Source organism: Mixophyes fleayi, chromosome 3 (genome assembly GCF_038048845.1).
Source record: "Mixophyes fleayi isolate aMixFle1 chromosome 3, aMixFle1.hap1, whole genome shotgun sequence".
NCBI lineage: Eukaryota > Metazoa > Chordata > Amphibia > Anura > Limnodynastidae > Mixophyes > Mixophyes fleayi.
In genome coordinates, this window is record NC_134404.1 from 341,783,675 (window position 1) to 341,804,995 (window position 21,321).

Genomic DNA, 21,321 nt, shown 5'->3' on the forward strand with positions numbered 1-21,321 from the left:
AGCTTAGAGAGTCACAATGTGGATCTTCCCCTCTAATGTATGCTGAGAACACGCCACAACAAGAGAGTCAATGAGTAAAATTACCATGGTTGGTTACTAGGAATTTCCTGATTCTACTGCATGACCAGACCGGACTCCCACTAGAGGCTGATGAGCCGCTACACCGACGAGCTTCAATTATACTTCTAATTGACTTTTCAGTATCGGGGATTTTGTATTCCTAATGAGTAATGGATTAAAAAAAGGGATATAATATAACTGAATCCTATGCATGCTGGATGACCAAATAAAATATTTGATATTGTTATATTTACTGTCTCTCTACTGACACTATCCGGTGACTCCACGGACACAAATTTATTAAGGTTTTCCTCCTCTACTGCATGTTGTGTATTTTTATTGGAAATATTTTCTATAGAATTTTATGAAGGTTTATAATTCATATAATAAGAAATTTTTAAATTGTCTCTTCTGATGCGAATTAATTAGGTTTAGATTTATCTCTAAGTAATTTGATTTATGAGGCTATGACTTTACAGCGTTGACCATTTGAAGTGTTGGAAGGTGCCTGATCTTGAGTTGAGTAAAAACCTTTTACCCTCGAGACGATTGAAAGACCCCACTTTAATAAAAGCCAGAGAAAATGTAACAGTGGATAATGGGAGCCCATTAGAATCAGATACCCTCTGATTCTAATGGGCATTTGTATCCTCACATGGCGATACATAATGACTTGTTCTATCAGGTGAAATTGTGGAACAGCTGATGGTTCCTGTGATATACAGAGAACATTGTTAGACCTGGTTCATGTTCACATAACAGCAGGACATTTAGGGGTAAAGATAACCTTGGAGATATTTTTTCAGTGGCCAGAGCTCCACAAAAATGTGCCTGAATATTGTGCGTCCTGCACTGAGTGTTAGTACAGTGCTCCAGGCCACGTTCTAGGAGTCCTTTGGCTCCTATACCTATTATGGAGACCTCTTTTGAACCAAAAGCCCAGGGATCATCAGTATATTCTAGTTATAATGGCCTATGCTACCCAGTACTTGAAAGCAAGATATATCAACTAAGACTGTAGTGAGAAAACTTATTGATGACTTTAGCAGCCTGGGTATACCAAAACAAGACAGGATACCCTATTTATCATGTAAATCCCTGGTAGGACAGTTAGACCTGTCAGCCAAAAGTGTCTCTCCTGTAGCGTCAGTGTCCTTAGCTCCTGATGTAAAAATAGCAGAAACTCAAATTGTTGCTCAAGAATGTGAAGCCAAAGAGCTTTCCATAAGGAATAGAGAGGCATTTCCTATACCTGGCCAAACAGCAATGATTAAGGATGATATTGTTACTGAGTGAGGGGTTTTAGTTAGCTGGAGGGGCTATTTCAATGAAAAATGTTGCTTTCAAAATACATGGGGCTCCCAGCCAATTTCCAGAGAATGATGGATAGAATTTTAAGACCTCACAGACAATATGATTCTGTCTATCCTGATGATGTAATCATCCATGGTCCGGATTGGCAAACACACTTGCCCAGGTTGCAAGTGTTGATAGACTCCATCAGAGAGGCAGGGGTTAAAGCCAAACCAAAGGGGTGCTTTATAGGATAGGACAAGGTAAAATACGTTGGGTATAACATAGACAGATGTTTGATAGATTTTAAGCTATTTAAATGTAGCCCAACCTGTAAACAAGAGATAAGTAAGAGCCTTCACTGTATTATCAGAGCTTTATACCCAATTATGCCACATTAGCCGTCCTGTGCACTAACCTTACCAAGGGAAAATTATCATTCATCATAAAGTGGACTTCTAAAAAAGGCGTTACATGAAGCTTTATGTACTCGGCCAGTGTTGTTAACACCAGAATTTAAAGAGGAATTTATCATGCAGACATATGCCTCAGATGTAGGATTAGGTTCAATTCTGTTCTAGAATAAAGGTTCAAAAGAGCACCCAGCAATTTGTTTAAGTAAAAAGCTTAATGACCATGGAGGGAGTGATATGTGATAGAAACACTGGGAATGTTATAGATGGTCTTTATGTGTGTCCCAGGTTTTTATATTATGCTTTGTAAACTCCAGGGAAATTGTTTAGTGTTACGGAAATACATTTTTTCAAAATGATTGGCTCTAGTATGAGCTGGTTTAAGGGTTCCATGGATGTTATTATGGCCCGGCTGGCTAGGTAAACAATATTTTGGAATTTTGTGTTGTTGTCTACCTGAGTAAAGTGCCTCCATCTACCCTAGGAGACATCATCTGCTGCCTATTCCTTGACAATATTTATATGAATGGATTAAAATTTTGCTTTAGGACCAGTGATTGTGTGTTATGTCTCTGGGCACAGCCTTCTAATTGTATCCCCTGTGAGATAAACTGTTTTGATTAATTGAAATCAGATTTTCTTTAAAAAGATTACGTTACCGAATTAAATAAACTGTACTGGTGGAGCCATGTCCAATATATTTTGGTGTATTGTCTTGCCATGTTAGATATTCTACTTATGACGCCTTTGTACCAAGGGGATTTGCGTCTCGATTTGTTTGGGTTTACTCATTGATTCAATAACTTTATTGTTCATTTAGTTCAACATTTCAGAAGATGTGATGATTCACATATATGAGCCTAGTTTAAATAGTACCATGTTTTCCTGTTTCTTGTATATTTTTATTCATATACACCCAAAAAATATAAAACTTTTATGTAAGTAAAAAAGCCCAGTTTTCATTTTAGAATTTTTTTACTGTACAATTTGTAGCAAAAATGGTTCTTTCACATGAATGTCAAATTCTAAAACTCAGAGTAGGAAACATGACCATACAAGAGAAGTACACAGCCAAGTCACAATATAGCTCTCGTCTCTTTATCTTTAGTGATAAAAAACAATATACATTATATTCACCTTCTTAATTTTTTTTTTCTGTACAAAATGTTCAAGAATGCCAATGACCAGAAATATTGTAGAAACAAAATTAAAACAGAGCTAATGAAGTCCATGACGGCTGAATGTACTTTTCCCCCTCTCAGTCACAAGAAAGTCATTAATGAGAATGATGGTGGACGATTCAAACATCCATAAAAGTCCTTCGAAAAACGTTGGTACTCTCCGATATTATTTATCTAGGAAGTGCAAGCCGTCAATGAAATCCTGCTACTCCCAGTCGATACGGTTGATTGTGTTGCTGACATCTGGAATGACAATTTTTATCTTGTCATATCTTATTAAATTCTGAACACTATTTATTTTGTTTGCTAGTACCCTCATGGAAATGACTAGACTTAAATTATATTTTATGGATGTTCATTCTTTGGATCTTCAGCCGATGCTGAACTACATCATCTGCAATGGTCAACTTTCATACCTCTAGGATTTCAATCAGTAAATGGACATCCACAGGTTTGTCAGTAAGTCAAATTGTTACACATTATGTCACGACTTTAATTAATTAAGTACCTCTGAAAAATCATCTTTACCAACTCTTGGGGGACAGCCTTTGGTTACGAAGTGTTTGCAGATGTAGGTCACCAACGGCTGAGGTTCTGAATCTTGAACATCTCCCTTCTAAGCATCTCCACCCCATCAAGTAGTCATTTAATACTTATACAGTACCTTGCCACTACTAGCAAATTCAAAGTAGAACTAATTTTAATATATAAAACATCCAACTCCTCCAACCTTTTATTTAAGCTTTAATGGACCACACACCAAAAAAGTCATCCTATGATTTCTCTTAATACTATGTGGTTTGTAACCCAAAAAATGGCCATTTCCATTGAACTTTCAAAATATAACCTTAAATACTCTTCAATAATTATATTCTATTACCATCCCCTTATAAAGTCCTAACGCACACAGAAATTCTGATGAAAAAATATGTATACATGATCTAAAAAACTTTTTTTACTTTATTTTTTTGAAAAATATATATTTTTAATATTGTTTTCCCTTTAATTTTATTAAGGAGATTAAAATAACTCTACCAGATGATAAATAAATAAACCAAGTTTGGTGGAAAAAAACATAATAAAATAAAAAATAAAGAAAAAAGCATTTGAGGTAACCAAAAATGGCGCTGATTTGGATGGTCGGTGGCTTCATAACTTCTCCGATGCCTCTGCGATTCTTCATCATATTTAAAGACAGGAATGAACATTCCCTCTTCAGTCGTCCTTTTCTTGGGTTCATATAATAAAGAGCACTTGGACTATAACATGTGCTTCTCATCTGCTGAGCAGTCCACCACTGTCAGTGCTTAACATAACTGGCTCGTTGTGTCATGGTAACTCCTGCCATGGATTTTTGTGTTACCCATCTCTGATTCCAGAGACCTAGCAATTCATATGTTTGTTTGTTTTTCTCGTACACTATGCTCGCCATAGGAAACAGCAAGAATATCATTAAATGAGAAGGACTGTATTTACACTGTGCTTTCCATTACCCATTCTGAACTGCTGTAGGTGGTTTTAGTTATGTTCCCTGCTAGTTCACTATCGTCATATTGTAAAAGCATCCCATTAACTGAGAGGCTTCTCCTAGTCCAAATATTTGTGATCTTTCTTGGGTAACTACAGCACTGTGTTGTGGCAAAGTCCCCCATGTCAAAAGAATGACTACGTTTTGCTTTTCCCTCCAGAGGTAACATAAGTAGGCTACGGACTTTGGACTCTTGGTTGCCCAGCAAGGGCTCTTTGTCTGACTGGTGGGCTGTCGTTGAAGTCCTGGAGTCCACAGTGTCCTCCTTTCTTTGACACCTCAACTCCAGGGTAGCAAATGCTCCCATAAGCTTATCAATGTTATGTTTAGACCTGGAGACAGGTCTCCACTTATTGGACAGAGTGCTTTGATTACTCTGTAGACTATAGTCATCACCCTCTGGGCTATTCACAGAACTAGAAGAGGATGAGACACTACTATGCACTGAGCCACAGTTGAATTCCATTAGTTCGTTCCTCACCACCACTTTCGGATTGACTTGTGGTGGCACCCCATTTTGTACTGAATTTCCTCCATTAGTTTGGGAATAAACATTGCTGACATTGGCCATCTTTCCCTGGGAACTGTTGCAAATTTTATATCTTACCATTAAAATAACAATGAAGACCAGCAATGTAGCAACTATGATGCCTCCAATAACTAGAATCATTGTTCCCCCCAAGAACTGGCTGTGCATGGACTGGCACTGTTGATAGTCCTCTTGGGTGAAGAACTTCTCACATCCCACTATGTTCGTAGCCGTTAGAGTGGTCGCGGTGTCATCCCAGATGGCCAAGACACACAGATCATACGCTGTTCCAGATACCAGGTTATTCACTACAAATGCTTTGTTTGAGGCCGGGATCATCCTTAAATAAAACAAAAACAGAAGAAACATACATTATATTAAGAAATATAATTCCAAAACAAAGTGTGGTGCAATAGGCCTGTGTGGAAAACATCAATGTGATTTATACCACAGTGTTATTATTTCACAGATCCAAAGCAAATCAGCTGTAGCTGTAGCTCCGTAGTAGGCAAAGTCATGAATTGTGATCATTACAGACCCTCCAACATGACCCCTTCCATACAGAACAAAATGCTTCCATCTCATTTACCATTGCAGCTACCTGCACTGAATTAATGTACTGATATTTTAAAAACCACACATCACTTAATTTACATTTTTCCGCTTATATATCTAACTTAGTAAGATAATTAGGAAAATATATGGTTTGTTCCAGAGCAGCACCTTCTACATTGTGTTGAAGGGGTCATGTTGGAGATGCTGCAATTATTGGGTGTAGATTTGCTATTTCACAGATAAACCACAACTATGTATATTAACAGAAGCCATAAGAGCAGCAATGTAAAACACACTCATCAGTAGGGTGACTCGGTTATTTTCATTTGCAGGACTCCATTTATTCCATCGCCCACAGAGACGACAACAGAGTTCAGGTGTCTACCGATCTGGTGTTGTGTCTAATGGCAATGAAAATAAACAAGGACTCATATCTTCTTTAACCTGTCTAAGACGTCATTCATATTTATCTCTGTCTTGGAGCAGGAGTACTAGAGCAAAAACATATGTATAGAAAATACAAAATATTAGCAGAGAAAGTAAAGAGGATGATCAGCAAAATAAGACGTATGAGATTCTGGGTGATGAATATTTATAAATCGAACATTCTACCAAGAAAATTAGATCAGCAAGTAATGTATAGTTTTACTGAAAAACACACTTTGACATATTGATGACATTTTATATAGAACATAGAATCTAGAAGAAGGTAATTAGCTCTTCCCATGCATAATTATTTCAATATACAATATATCAGTAGGACTTAATTTGGACGCAAACTATTTTATGCATTTGTAAGTTTAAACATATCTACATAACATTTCCTATGCATCTGCGTCTGCTCTTAGTCGTTATATAAAACCTGCACAAAAGAGAAACAAGATACACTATATCTAAAATATTACATTCAATAACAAAACAAAACACCTCATTGTAAATGATTCCATAACAGGACAGATTTAGGATAAATGGCATTATACATATACAGAGAGAGAGTGATATGTACCCATGTCATGGAAATTAATTGTCAGTGTGTATTATATATTGATTAAAAGAATGCTCTCTGTGATGTATAGATGTCCGTAAAATAATCTCAGTATATTATAGAAGTTGCTGAGATGCTCTCTGTATTGCATATTAGTCAGTAGAATGCTCTATGCATAGAGGTCATTAGACTGTTCTCTGTACTGTAAAGAGGTCACTGGAAGGCATTCTGTATTGGAGCTCACTATATTGCTCTCTGTATATTAAGGAGTTTGGTAAGATGCTTTCCATAGTGTATATTGGTCAAAAACAGGATATCTGTATTGTATACCAGCCACTATAAAGGTCAATGCACTGTATAGAAGTCACTAGAAGGCTCTCTGTATATTATAGCAGTCATTGGGATGTTCTCTGTATTGTACTGAATAGTGGTCAGTAGAATGCTCTATGTATTGCACACTGATTAGTAGAATGCTCTCTATATATTATGTTGAGTGGTAGAATGCGCTCTATATTTTGTGGTGATCAGTAGAATGTTCTCTGTATTGTACAATGATCAATAGAAAGCTCTATGTACTGTATACTGATCAGTAGAATGCTCTTTGTATATAATAGAAGGCACTGGGATGTTCTCTGTATAGTAATCACTAGAATGATCTCTGTATATTATGTTGATCCGTAGAATGCTCTCTATATTGTGTACTGATCAGTGGAATGTTCTCTGTATTGTACACTGATAAGAAGAAAGTTCTATGTACCGTATACTGATCAGTAGAATGCTCACTGTATATTATAGAAGTCACTAGGATGTTCCGTATTGTACTATATAATCGTCAGTAGAATGCTCTCTGCACATTATGCTGATCTGTAGAATGCGCTCTATATTGTGTAGTGATCAGTTGAATGCTCCCTGTATGGTATACTGATCAGTAGAATGCTCTTTATATTGTACATCGGTCAGTAGAATGCTTTCTATATATTATGTTGAATTGTAGAATGCACTCTGCATATTATAAAAGTTGCTGGGATGTTCTCGTATTGTACCATATAATGATCACTGGAATGCTCTCTGTATATTATGTTGATCCGTAGAATGCTCTCTATATTGTGTACTGATCAGTAGAATGCTCTCTGTATTGTACACTGATCAGTAAAAAGCTCTCTGTTCTGTATACTGATCAGTAGAATGCACTCTGCATATTATAAAAGTTACTGGGATGTTCTCTCTATTGTACTGTATAGTGGTCACTAGAATGCTCTCTGTAGATTATATCACTAGGATGTTCTCTGTATTATACCATATAGTGATAACTAGAATGTTTTCTATATATTTTGCTAATCAGCAGAATGCTCTCTATAATGTATACTGATCAGGATAATGCTCTCTATATTTTATAGAGCCAACTAGAATGCTCTGTGTACATTATAAACGTCATTACGAGCTCACTGGTATGTATATGACCATTACCATCATTTGATGAGTGTCACTAAAATGTCCTTGTTTTTATTCATTTCAATATAACATACTGTTTATGTAGTATTAGTGTTACATGTATGTAATTAACCATGGATAACATAAGGGTATTAACAAGGAATTAAGTATAATTTACAACAACTCCCCCGCATATAAATGGTAGAGTCCAGTGCCCACAGAGATCTGTTACGTGTATACACATTACATAGAGAGGTGATCTCACTATTATAATTCTGCTGATGTGTCCTGTTTTATATGTGACCCAATCTCTGGAGTCATTCTACGTTTTACTTTCATGCTGTAATAGAATCTCTATTATTACAAAAAATATCAACAGCAATGCAGGAAATGGAACATTTTTAAAATATTCAGCATAATGTGTTTGTTTTCCCTTCAATTCTCCCTAGGAATAACAATAGCAGCGTTTAAGCAGATATCCAGCAATCACATATCTTCTGTGTCACAAAGCTGAATATTTGCAATCCAAAATATGTAGATTCCTGTATGATACAAAACAGACAGCAGAACGCTCTGCGGAACAGAGAGAACAATGTGCTGCGTGTGATTAATGGTTCTCTGTGGCTGCAACATCTCTATAATCCCTTTCTTCAGCTTTCTGTTCCTGTGCTTGGTGATTACTGAGATATGTCTGCAAATCTGGTGTAATATGAAGTAGACATTTCCATATAATCTATGATACACTTTATTAAAATGAGTAAGACTTTATAATGTATAACGATATCTATAATATCTTCACCAGGAGAAAATGCAAAAATCAAAACTCCAAGAAACACATAGATAGATAGATAGATAGATCGATAGATAGATAGATAGATAGATAGATAGATAGATAGATAGATAGATAGATAGATATGAGATAGACAGATAGATAGATAGATAGATAGATAGATAGATAGATAGATAGATAGATAGATATGAGATAGACAGATAGATAGATAGATAGATAGATATGAGATAGATAGATAGATAGATAGATATGAGATAGACAGATGGATAGATAGATAGATAGATAGATAGATAGATAGATAGATAGATAGATAGATATGAGATAGATATAGATAGATAGAGATAGATAGATAGATAGATAGATAGATAGATAGATAGATAGATATTGCTATTCTCTATCTACACCACTTCTCTTGGAAAACTAATAAGCTCCTTTGGATTTCAGTATCATCTCTATGCAGATGATACACAAATCTATCTATCCTCTCCTGATCTCTCACCATCTGTGTTGTCTCGCGTTACTGACTGTCTTTCTGCTTATTCATCCTGGATGTCTTCTCGCCAACTCAAACTCAATCTTTCAAAAACTGAATTAATAATATTTCCAACCAAAAACTGAAGCTTCCTGCCTGACATTTCTATTTCTGTTAATAACATGAATCCCACCCCACAAGCTCGCTGCCTAGGTGTAATCTTTGACTCACAACCATTATTTATTCCCCACATCGACTCTATTTCTAAATCATGTTACATACATCTAAAGAACATTTCCAGAATACGCACATATCTCACACAAGACACTGCAAAAACCTTAATTCACGCACTTATCATCTCCCGCATCAACATTCCCTCCTTACTGGTCTTCCCAAATTCAAACTTGAACCCCTACAATCTATTTTGAATGCAACGGCTAGATTGACCTTCCTTGCAAACTGTTCTTCCTCTGCTGAACCACTCTCTCAGTCTCTACATTCCATGAATCCAATATAAAATTCTTCTACTAACATACAAGGCCATCAACAAAATTGCACTGACATACATCTCCTCACTTGTCTCAAAATATCTCTCAACTCGACACCTCTGTTCTGCACAAGATGTACGTCTCTCCTCCACTCTCATCACAGTGTCACTCACCGGACCGTGAGTGCCTCTTCCCGGACATTTAGGAACCGTGGCCGTCCACCATCCTGAGGGTCTGCGCATGCGCAGCCCTTTTCTATACTTCAGTGTATACTCCTTTAACTTAATTGGCAGATCAGGCAACCTCCCTATATTAAGCACCTGTGGTCACCACCACGTTGCCTGATCTTGGAGTCTCATTCCTCATGAGTCTCTGAAGGTGTTCCTGTATTACTCGTGTATTCAGCGCTGCTGATTCCTGTGGTTTCCAAACCACTTCTACTACTGTGGTTCCATACCACTTCTACCATCAACTGTATCATCATGACTGTTTGCTGATTCCTATCCGCTGCCTCCGTGCACTACAGTCTTCTACACCACTTCAACGTTATTTTATATCAATGTGACTGTTTGCTCATTGCTATCCGCTGCCTCCGTGCACTCCAGCTTTTACCTCACTCATCTGCTTCTCATCAAGTCTGTTTGCTGACTACTATCCGCTGCCTCTGTGCACTACAGTCTCCTGCTTGCAACTTGCCTGTGTTCACCATCGTGACTGCCAGCTGACTACTATCCGCTGCCTCTGTGCACTACAGTCTCCTGCTTGCAACTCGCCTGTGTTCAACATCGTGACTGCCAGCTGACTACTATCCGCTGCCTCTGTGCACTACAGTCTCCTGCTTGCAACTCGCCTGTGTTCAACATCGTGACTGCCAGCTGATTACTATCCGCTGCCTCTGTGCACTATAGTCTCATCTCATCTTTGCTGTGGCTTCCTCGAGACTGCCGCTTTCATTACCATCTGTTTCACTTCGTGATCAACAGCTCCTGCCCTGCGCTGCACTCCTGTTTCCCATCGCTGTTGGTTCCTGTGGTTGCTACTGGTTACCTCCGTGTGCCGCTGAGTCCTGCTGCGGTGGTCAACGCTATCGTCCATCTCCTGCTGATCCACTCTCCACGCCTTCACGTGTTCCACTGGTCTCTACCCTCCTGTCAGCATTGGAGTTGTATCTCATCTACTACCCTCTGCTGGATCATCTCCATTCTCCTGGGTCTCCTATGAGTCCAGTTCCACGTGTTGCTGACTCCTGTGGATTCGTGTCCCTGTTGGTCTACTCACCTGTGCGCTGCACCTGCTAGACCGCTGCTTCACCTATCCAGGGACTTCCTATCCAGTCGGCCTCCAGCCGCTCAGGTACCGCTGCAATCCCATCTGACTGCTACTGCTGAACCACGGTATGCATACTTCTCATTGACTGTGCTGTGTATTGCATATCTTGCTGGACTGTGTTTGGTTCTCTCTGGAGTCTGCTATCCGCTGAGTCTATTGCCATCATTGACTGTGTTATCATTGTGCTGGACTACTTCAAGAGACTTTCTAGATTGCAGACCTGATCAGTCATTTACATATATATATATCTATATTGTGCATATTACGGTGGATCGTGTATAAGGTGCCTGTGTATATCCTGTGTTGCAGTCCTCCCCCGTGCACCTCCTCACATATATATTCAGTGGTACAACTTGCTGATGTCAGACCACTGATCCCTGTTTCCGGTATCACCTGTTCCATTATCCTCTCACATAGCAGTGGTACAACTTGCTACCGCAGACCACTGACTACCTGGATACCTCCACTTGGATTCCATTCCTTCACTCAGACAGCGGTACAACTTGCTACCCGCAGACCGCTGACTCTCATCACCTCCTTGTTTCTGTTGGACATTCCTCCTCACGATAGCAGTGGTACAACTTGCTATCGCAGACCACTGACTACCTTCACGTGTCCTTGTCCATACAGTTCCTTGTGTATCATTACCTCATTATTACCAGTGTTGCTAGTCATAGACTTTCCTGAGCATCTCATCGGCCATCATTTCATGTTCCGTGATCACCCAGCTACCAGAGTACCCTATTACCATCTACATTGCTCTGGTAAGCCTACCATCTGGTGATCCCTGGGTAAAGACTCCTAGTGCCCGTGACAGTAAGATCAGGCCATGACAGACCCAGATGTGGAACCTACCGCCAAAGAGATGCTGCAACATCTGGTTAGCCGTGTGGAGCAACAGGATGCCCGCCAACAGCTGTTACTTCAGTGTTATCAGTCATTAACCTCCCAAGGAACATCTGGACAGACTGTGACAGCTACTACTGAAGCTCCTGTGCTTTCCTCCGTTTCCCCATTGCCATCCCAGGTGTCTATAGCTTCCACGCTTCACCTGCCTACTCCGTCAAAGTACGATGGAGACCCCAAAACTTGTAGGGGTTTCCTTAACCAATGTTCAGTCCATTTTGAGCTCCAACCTCAAAATTTTTCTACCCATCGTTCCAGAGTGACCTATCTTATCTCTTTGTTTTCAGGACAAGCCCTGGCTTGGGCCTCCCCTCTGTGGGAGAGGAACGATCCAATATTACAAGATAGTGCCAAATTCATTTCTACATTCCGAAGTGTGTTCGATGAACCAGGTCGTGTGACCTCCGCTGCTTCCAGCATCCTCCGTCTGCGACAAGGATCTCATACTGTAGGCCAGTACGTCATTCAATTTAGGATCTTAGCCTCTGAACTTCAGTGGAACACTGAAGCCCTAGTTGCCGCCTTCTGGCAGGGGCTTTCCGATAAAATTAAAGATGCACTGACTACCCAAGAGCTTCCTTCGTCACTTGAAGATTTGATCTCTCTATGCCATCGTGTTGATATGAGATTTCGTGAAAGAGAGGCTGAGAAAACGACTTCTGCTAAAGCACCTTTTCGCTCTAACCCTCAATTTCGTCCAGTGTCACCCGCTGTGATTCCCATGGAGATAGGACGTTCCAAGTTATCTTCTGAGGAGAGGAAACGAAGAGTCAAGAATAGACTCTGTATCTATTGTGCTGATTCCACTCATGTCCTCAGCTCCTGCCCTAAGAGATCGGGAAATGCCAGGCCCTAACTAGTTCTGGAGAGGTGAAGTTAGGGTCCCTGGAGTCCTCTCCATCGTCTATGAAATCTAAAGTCTGCGCTTTTGATGTGACTATTTCCTTTGCTACCAAGACCTTTGAGTCACAGGCATTGATTGATTCCGGAGCAGCAGGAAATTTTATTTCCAAATCGTTAGTTAATCAATGGTCTCTACCAATGATTACCTTAAAAACTCCCATTACTGTGACGGCTATCGATGGATCACGTCTCATCAACGGTCTCATCACCCAGAGTACGTCTCCAGTAACCCTTCAGATTGGTGCTCTGCATCATGAAGAGATATCGTTTTTAATTCTTCCTGTTACGACAAGTCCGATTGTCCTAGGCCTTCCATGGCTTCAGTGTCACTCTCCCCAGATTGACTGGCGCACCCCTCAAGTCACGTCTTGGGGGCCTGAATGTCACCATCATTGCCTTTCCCAAGTCATTCCTCTCAAGGTACAGCAAGCTTCCATCTCAGCTATTTCACCGGGACTCCCTCCTCAATATGCTTCATTTACCGATGTTTTTGATAAAGCTCAGTCTGAACGTCTTCCTCCTCATCGTTCTTGGGATTGTCCGATTGATCTTCTTCCTGGCAAGACTCCTCCCAGGGGCCGGGTCTATCCACTCTCGTTACCTGAAACTCAAGCTACATCTGAATATATACGGGAGAACCTCCAGCGTGGGTTCATTCGACCTTCCACCTCGCCCGCTGGAGCTGGGTTCTTCTTTGTCAAAAAGAAGGATGGATCATTACGCCCTTGTATAGATTTTCGTGGACTCAATGCTATTACTATCAAGAATCGGTATCCCATTCCGTTGATCACTGAGCTATTTGACCGCATCAAGGGAGCCCGTATTTTTACTAAGTTGGATCTTCGTGGTGCCTACAATTTAATCAGAATCCGTTCCGGTGACGAATGGAAGACGGCGTTTAACACCAGAGATGGGCATTACGAATATCTGGTAATGCCTTTCGGGCTATGTAATGCCCCCGCTGTTTTTCAGGGCTTCATCAATGAGATTTTTCGGGACTTATTATATGTATGTGTCGTCGTCTACCTGGACGACATATTGATTTTTTCACAGGACCTGCCTTCTCACCACCAACATGTGGCAGAAGTCCTCTCCAGGCTACGGAAAAATTCATTGTTCTGTAAATTAGAAAAATGTTCATTCGAATTACCCCAGATTCCATTCTTGGGGTATATTGTTTCCGGAGTTGGTCTGAAGATGGATCCTGACAAAGTAAATGCTGTACTACATTGGCCCCAGCCAACTACTCTTCGTGCCATCCAGCGTTTTTTAGGTTTTGCCAATTACTATAGACGCTTCATTCAAGACTTTTCTTCCATTGCATCTCCTATTGTGGCCCTGACTCGAAAAGGGGCTAATCCTAAGCAATGGTCTACTGAGGCTATTCAAGCCTTTCAAACATTAAAAGAGTCCTTCTCTTCGGCTCCAATCCTTCGTCAGCCTGATGTGACACTCCCCTTTTTTCTAGAAGTAGATGCCTCTAATGTGGGCTTAGGAGCTATTCTCTCCCAACGCTCGGAACAGCAAAAATTCCACCCTTGTGCCTTCTATTCTCGGGGTCTCCTACCCGCAGAGAAGAATTATACCATCGGAGACAAGGAATTACTGGCTATCAAAGCCGCATTAGAGGAATGGAGATACTTGTTGGAGGGAGCTCGCCATCCGGTGACGATCTTCACGGATCATAAGAACTTGTCATATCTCCAGTCTGCCCAATGCTTGAACCCTCGTCAAGCAAGATGGTCTCTTTTCTTTTCCCGTTTTGAATTAATAATTACCTTCAAACCAGCTGCCAAGAACAAAAAAGCTGATGCCTTATCTAGAGCCTTTGTTACGTCCTCTGATATAGAAGAGGTTTCCAACCATACCATTCTAGACCCCAAATGTATCTCACTGGCTGCTTCATCCACCAAAACGCTACCATTTGGGAAGACCCTCGTGCCTCCTACTCTAAGGAGGAAAATCCTTTCGTGGTTCCATGCCTCTCGTTTTTCTGGACACGCCGGTGAACACAAGACTTTTGAGATCCTCTCTCGAAGTTACTGGTGGCCTTCAATGAGGAGAGACGTCAAAGAGTTCATTGCTTCCTGTGAATTATGTTCGCAATTCAAATCCTCCCGCAGAACCCCAGCAGGGTTGCTGCGACCACTACCCATTCCGTCCAAACCATGGACCCATATTAGTATGGATTTCGTTACTGACTTACCACCTAGTAAGAACCATAACACTATTTGGGTGGTAGTGGACAGATTTTCGAAGATGGCTCATTTCATCCCTCTGTCTGGTTTGCCTTCCTCGTCTATCCTGGCTGAACATTTCATTAAAGAGATCTTCCGTATCCATGGATGTCCATCTGAGATTGTGTCTGATAGAGGAGTACAATTCGTGTCCAGATTCTGGCGAGCCCTTTGTAAAACCTTGGGCATACGATTAGCACTCTCATCTTCTTACCATCCACAATCCAATGGACAAACCGAACGTGTCAATCAAGATCTTGAGACTTTTATAAGGATATTTTCATCAGCCAATCAAGACAACTGGGTAGAGTTACTCCCTTGGGCTGAGTTCGCCCATAACAACATGTACCATGAGTCATCATCCAAAACTCCATTCTTTGTGGTCTACGGTCACCATCCGTCTTTTCCGGAATTTCCTGCCCTCCCGCCCACCCAAGTTCCTGCGGTGGAAACGGTTTGTCAGACCTTTAAAAATATCTGGTCTCAGGTCAGAACCTGTTTAAAGAAGACATCTGTCAAATATAAATCTTTCGCTGATAAGAAGAGGCGGGCTATTCCACCACTAAAAATTGGAGATCGTGTCTGGTTATCCACAAAAAATATTCGTTTGAAGATTCCATCCATGAAATTCGCCCCTCGTTTTATTGGTCCATATAGGATCATTCAAGTTATCAATCCAGTATGTGTGAAACTCCTTCTTCCTAAGAGTCTTCGGATTTCTAATGCCTTCCATGTATCTTTGCTCAAACCTCTTATTATCAACCGTTTTTCAACTCCTCCCTCAGCTCCGCAGCCAGTTCAAGTTCATCAGGAGGAGGATTTTGAGATTACCGAGGTACTAGATGCAAAAATTTCGCGAGGAGTCCTCCACTTCCTCGTTCATTGGAAGGGCTTTGGTCCTGAGGAGCGCTCTTGGATCAAAGCTGAAGATCTTAATGCTCCTGCCCTTTTGAAGAAGTTTTACTCCAAAAATCCGGACAAGCCCGGTTCCAGGCGTTCTGTGCCCACCTTTAAAAGGGGGGGTACTGTCACTCACCGGACCGTGAGTGCCTCTTCCCGGACATTTAGGAACCGTGGCCGTCCACCATCCTGAGGGTCTGCGCATGCGCAGCCCTTTTCTATACTTCAGTGTATACTCCTTTAACTTAATTGGCAGATCAGGCAACCTCCCTATATTAAGCACCTGTGGTCACCACCACGTTGCCTGATCTTGGAGTCTCATTCCTCATGAGTCTCTGAAGGTGTTCCTGTATTACTCGTGTATTCAGCGCTGCTGATTCCTGTGGTTTCCAAACCACTTCTACTACTGTGGTTCCATACCACTTCTACCATCAACTGTATCATCATGACTGTTTGCTGATTCCTATCCGCTGCCTCCGTGCACTACAGTCTTCTACACCACTTCAACGTTATTTTATATCAATGTGACTGTTTGCTCATTGCTATCCGCTGCCTCCGTGCACTCCAGCTTTTACCTCACTCATCTGCTTCTCATCAAGTCTGTTTGCTGACTACTATCCGCTGCCTCTGTGCACTACAGTCTCCTGCTTGCAACTTGCCTGTGTTCACCATCGTGACTGCCAGCTGACTACTATCCGCTGCCTCTGTGCACTACAGTCTCCTGCTTGCAACTCGCCTGTGTTCAACATCGTGACTGCCAGCTGACTACTATCCGCTGCCTCTGTGCACTACAGTCTCCTGCTTGCAACTCGCCTGTGTTCAACATCGTGACTGCCAGCTGATTACTATCCGCTGCCTCTGTGCACTATAGTCTCATCTCATCTTTGCTGTGGCTTCCTCGAGACTGCCGCTTTCATTACCATCTGTTTCACTTCGTGATCAACAGCTCCTGCCCTGCGCTGCACTCCTGTTTCCCATCGCTGTTGGTTCCTGTGGTTGCTACTGGTTACCTCCGTGTGCCGCTGAGTCCTGCTGCGGTGGTCAACGCTATCGTCCATCTCCTGCTGATCCACTCTCCACGCCTTCACGTGTTCCACTGGTCTCTACCCTCCTGTCAGCATTGGAGTTGTATCTCATCTACTACCCTCTGCTGGATCATCTCCATTCTCCTGGGTCTCCTATGAGTCCAGTTCCACGTGTTGCTGACTCCTGTGGATTCGTGTCCCTGTTGGTCTACTCACCTGTGCGCTGCACCTGCTAGACCGCTGCTTCACCTATCCAGGGACTTCCTATCCAGTCGGCCTCCAGCCGCTCAGGTACCGCTGCAATCCCATCTGACTGCTACTGCTGAACCACGGTATGCATACTTCTCATTGACTGTGCTGTGTATTGCATATCTTGCTGGACTGTGTTTGGTTCTCTCTGGAGTCTGCTATCCGCTGAGTCTATTGCCATCATTGACTGTGTTATCATTGTGCTGGACTACTTCAAGAGACTTTCTAGATTGCAGACCTGATCAGTCATTTACATATATATATATCTATATTGTGCATATTACGGTGGATCGTGTATAAGGTGCCTGTGTATATCCTGTGTTGCAGTCCTCCCCCGTGCACCTCCTCACATATATATTCAGTGGTACAACTTGCTGATGTCAGACCACTGATCCCTGTTTCCGGTATCACCTGTTCCATTATCCTCTCACATAGCAGTGGTACAACTTGCTACCGCAGACCACTGACTACCTGGATACCTCCACTTGGATTCCATTCCTTCACTCAGACAGCGGTACAACTTGCTACCCGCAGACCGCTGACTCTCATCACCTCCTTGTTTCTGTTGGACATTCCTCCTCACGATAGCAGTGGTACAACTTGCTATCGCAGACCACTGACTACCTTCACGTGTCCTTGTCCATACAGTTCCTTGTGTATCATTACCTCATTATTACCAGTGTTGCTAGTCATAGACTTTCCTGAGCATCTCATCGGCCATCATTTCATGTTCCGTGATCACCCAGCTACCAGAGTACCCTATTACCATCTACATTGCTCTGGTAAGCCTACCATCTGGTGATCCCTGGGTAAAGACTCCTAGTGCCCGTGACACACAGCCTCCCATTCCCGGTTACAGGACTTTTTTCGTGCTGCACCCACTTTGTGGAATTCCCTCTCTCGCAAAGTAAACCTTTCCTCTAGTCTTCAAACCTTCAAGCGTTCAGACTTACTATTTACACTGTAAGCATATCCATCTTTGTTGCGCAAGTACCTTACTGGAATTACTGAAATGCATAGTTCAACTCTGCAATGAGGCCCGAAATCCCATGGAAACGAAACAGGTAAATACTTAAATAGAAAACTCCCAGCTGGTAAACTGGTAGCTCATTCTGTGGATCCCGCGATGCCAATGGCCATCTGACATCGTGGGATGCTGCAATTTCCTCTGAATGGCTCACAGTGGGCGAAATGCGCGGAGCTCTGAACATAAGATGTGTCCACACTTCTTGGCGCATTAGCTGACAGCCAGGATCCATAGCATGAGCTACCAGTGTTATACTCACAGCAGGAGGTAAGTAACAGATAATCATTAGAATGCACCAATGACACAAATATGATTCACGGAATCATCAATGAACAATGCCCATTGATATGTGTTATATACAGAGTTATTTTGCCCCATATACACCAGCAAAATAAAAAGAAAAAATCAGAGCTGCTGAAGATCTTAAATTCTACGCATTTATTTTATGCTTTAATTAATTTACTACAGACCCTCAAAGGGAGAAGTCTACCCAATCTCAGTTTCTTGATAAAGTGGCATGGTTGTACATAGGAATGTGAGGCATTTTTTTAAAGTAATTACAAAGACAATAATATTGTATTATTATTTTTTTATTATTTTTATATTATTATAAAGGTAGTTCCATTGTATTTTAGCACCTACTACAGATGTAGCCATGTCCATTTGTATTCTCAAGTCAGTGTCATCATCATCATCATCATTTATTTATATAGCGCCAACATATTCCGTAGCGCTTTACAATTGGGGACAAACATAGTAAACTACTAAACAAACTGTGTAAAACAGACCAAGAGGTGAGAAGGCTGCTCGCAAGCTTACAATCTATGGGACAATGGGAGATTGACACATGAGGTTAAGTCCACATTTTGCATTTTGGCCCAGCCAGACTACAAAGGTAAAAGTGACTCATAAGCTAAATGATCCCGTCACACAACAATGTTGGTCAGGGGGTAGTTGTCTTGTGTGAAACTGTGTAACAGGCTAAAGGTAGCGAGGTTAAGAGGGTGGCTGAGGAATATTATAAACTTGTCTGAAGAGGTAGGTTTTCAGAGAACGCTTGAAAGTTTGTAGACCAGAGGAGAGTCTTACTGTGCGAGGGAGAGAATTCCATAGAGTGGGTGCAGCCCGAAAAAAGTCCTGTAACTGGGAATGGGAGGATGTAATGAGGGTCGATGAGAGACGCAGATCTTGTGTCTTAAGTAATCACTGTTAAATTCAATGGTACAACTCAGAAATAGGTCAAAAATGGTTTCTCTCCAGAAACAAAATACTCTAAAATGTTTTCTTGTTCGCAAATCACATGGCAAGGTCGTGGCTAGGTTTGCAAAGTCGTGGTCTGACCCCAATGCACACTTGTGGGTATTTCTGTGATATGCTCAGTATACACTTAAAAGTGATAGGGATAAAATAAAGGTTTTAATGTACTGTAGATAGTCTAGTGTTATAAACTAGTGATATACTAGTGTTGGCATTAAAAACCCTTAGAATAGTCGAGAATCATGGCAGCTGAAGTCCATCGTGCGTCACACTGCCGGCTCTTGGAGCAAAGGTAAAATCTCTCAGAATGAAAATCAGGTTCATTAAACAACATGGAAGAAACATACGCCCAGCATATAATTCCCCAGCTTATTGGCACTAAGAACATCTTCCCCATCGAGTGCGTCTTTCCTGCTGTCCTAACTACGAGCAGAGAATAAATGAGGACAAACTAGAGGCAGGTTCCTTGGTTTGTCCCTTGGGTAGATTTGCAGCTGAACAGATCAAACAAATGGAGCGCGATTGAAAACAAGGTTGTATTAACTTCCTTTTGACTTTCATCTCCAGCTTCCAAGAATAGAGAACAGTAACAATTATAGTTCCTATCTGTAACCGGTGAAGTGTACTTTATTGATCTGTGTAGGTGAGATTTAATGCACATCCTGCAGAAATTACTTGGAGTTCCCCAGTACACACAGAGGTGTGGCCCACTGCAGCTCAGGACAATTGAGTTTGGAAAGATAAAGGTTAAAATCCAATCCAGTTCCAACCACTCCTTCATAGTGGGAGCAGATGGCAAGTTTTATAAATGTCCTTTATACATATATATTTATATATATATATATGTCATCTCGTTAGTCTATACAACATGGCTATGCCTATTGAATACAGGCTCTAAATTAGTTCTAACTGTTCCTTCATGATGACAAATTTTTTAAAGTGTCCTCTATCTATATATATTTTATCTATCTATCTATATATATATATATATATATATATATATATATATATATTATTAATTATATACATTCATGTATCCATCTCTGCATTATTTTGCTGTTTTCCTCTTTCTCTCCCTAGGGCCATAATGTACGATGGGCTGAAATCTCATCTGTCCAATCAATGCTCTGAAACCAGCTTTTGAACAAAAAATTCTATGTACATATCTATAGTTCATGGGCTACTGAACTGGAATGAGCAACTATACTTCTGCAAATTGTCTTTTGTTCCTGAATGTGGGAGGTTCTGTTAGTATCTCCCAATGAAAGAATACATGCGTATAAAAGGAAAAACATTAAAACACTGTACAGGCCACCTCTACCTGTGCTTTGCTTCTTGTCAATCTTGCAATGGGGTGAAATTAGGGGTTTGTTTTGTATGAATGAAAGAATTTCCTCGTTTCTGATTGCCATTTTCTGTGACTATTCCACGGGCCACCCTGAGCACATGTCCGGATAACACACCAGATCATCATCATCATCATCATCATCATCATCTATTTATATAGCGCTACTAATTCCGCAGCGCTGTACAGAGAACTCACTCACATCAGTCCCTGCCCCATTGGAGCTTACAGTATAAATTCCCTAATATACATACAGACACAGACATGGGCAGGAAAGTATTCTAGGGTAAATTTAGAAACTTTTAGCTAAAGATTAGCCACATTTTTAAAGCTATTCCACAACATACTTGTTTGTTACACCTCTGGTCATGAAATTGTGCATGTTTCACTAGTGATTAAAGACAAAGGTCCCTTATCA

The 21,321-nt window shown here is 41.1% G+C and overlaps 1 protein-coding gene across 4 annotated transcripts in view; it reads right to left on the minus strand.

Annotated features, from left to right (window-relative positions):
• Window positions 1–2,722: 2,722 nt before the first annotated feature.
• Window positions 2,723–21,321, minus strand: part of LRFN2 (leucine rich repeat and fibronectin type III domain containing 2) — a 409,571-nt gene continuing 390,972 nt past the window's right edge. For 3 of the 4 annotated variants that reach the window (XM_075204433.1, XM_075204431.1, XM_075204432.1), the window contains one exon: window positions 2,723–5,344. In XM_075204433.1, the coding sequence (XP_075060534.1) occupies window positions 4,420–5,344 (925 nt within the window). In that variant the 3' untranslated portion in view covers window positions 2,723–4,419. The remainder of the gene's footprint in view (window positions 5,345–21,321) is intronic. The other variant, XM_075204434.1, reaches the window with a different exon arrangement.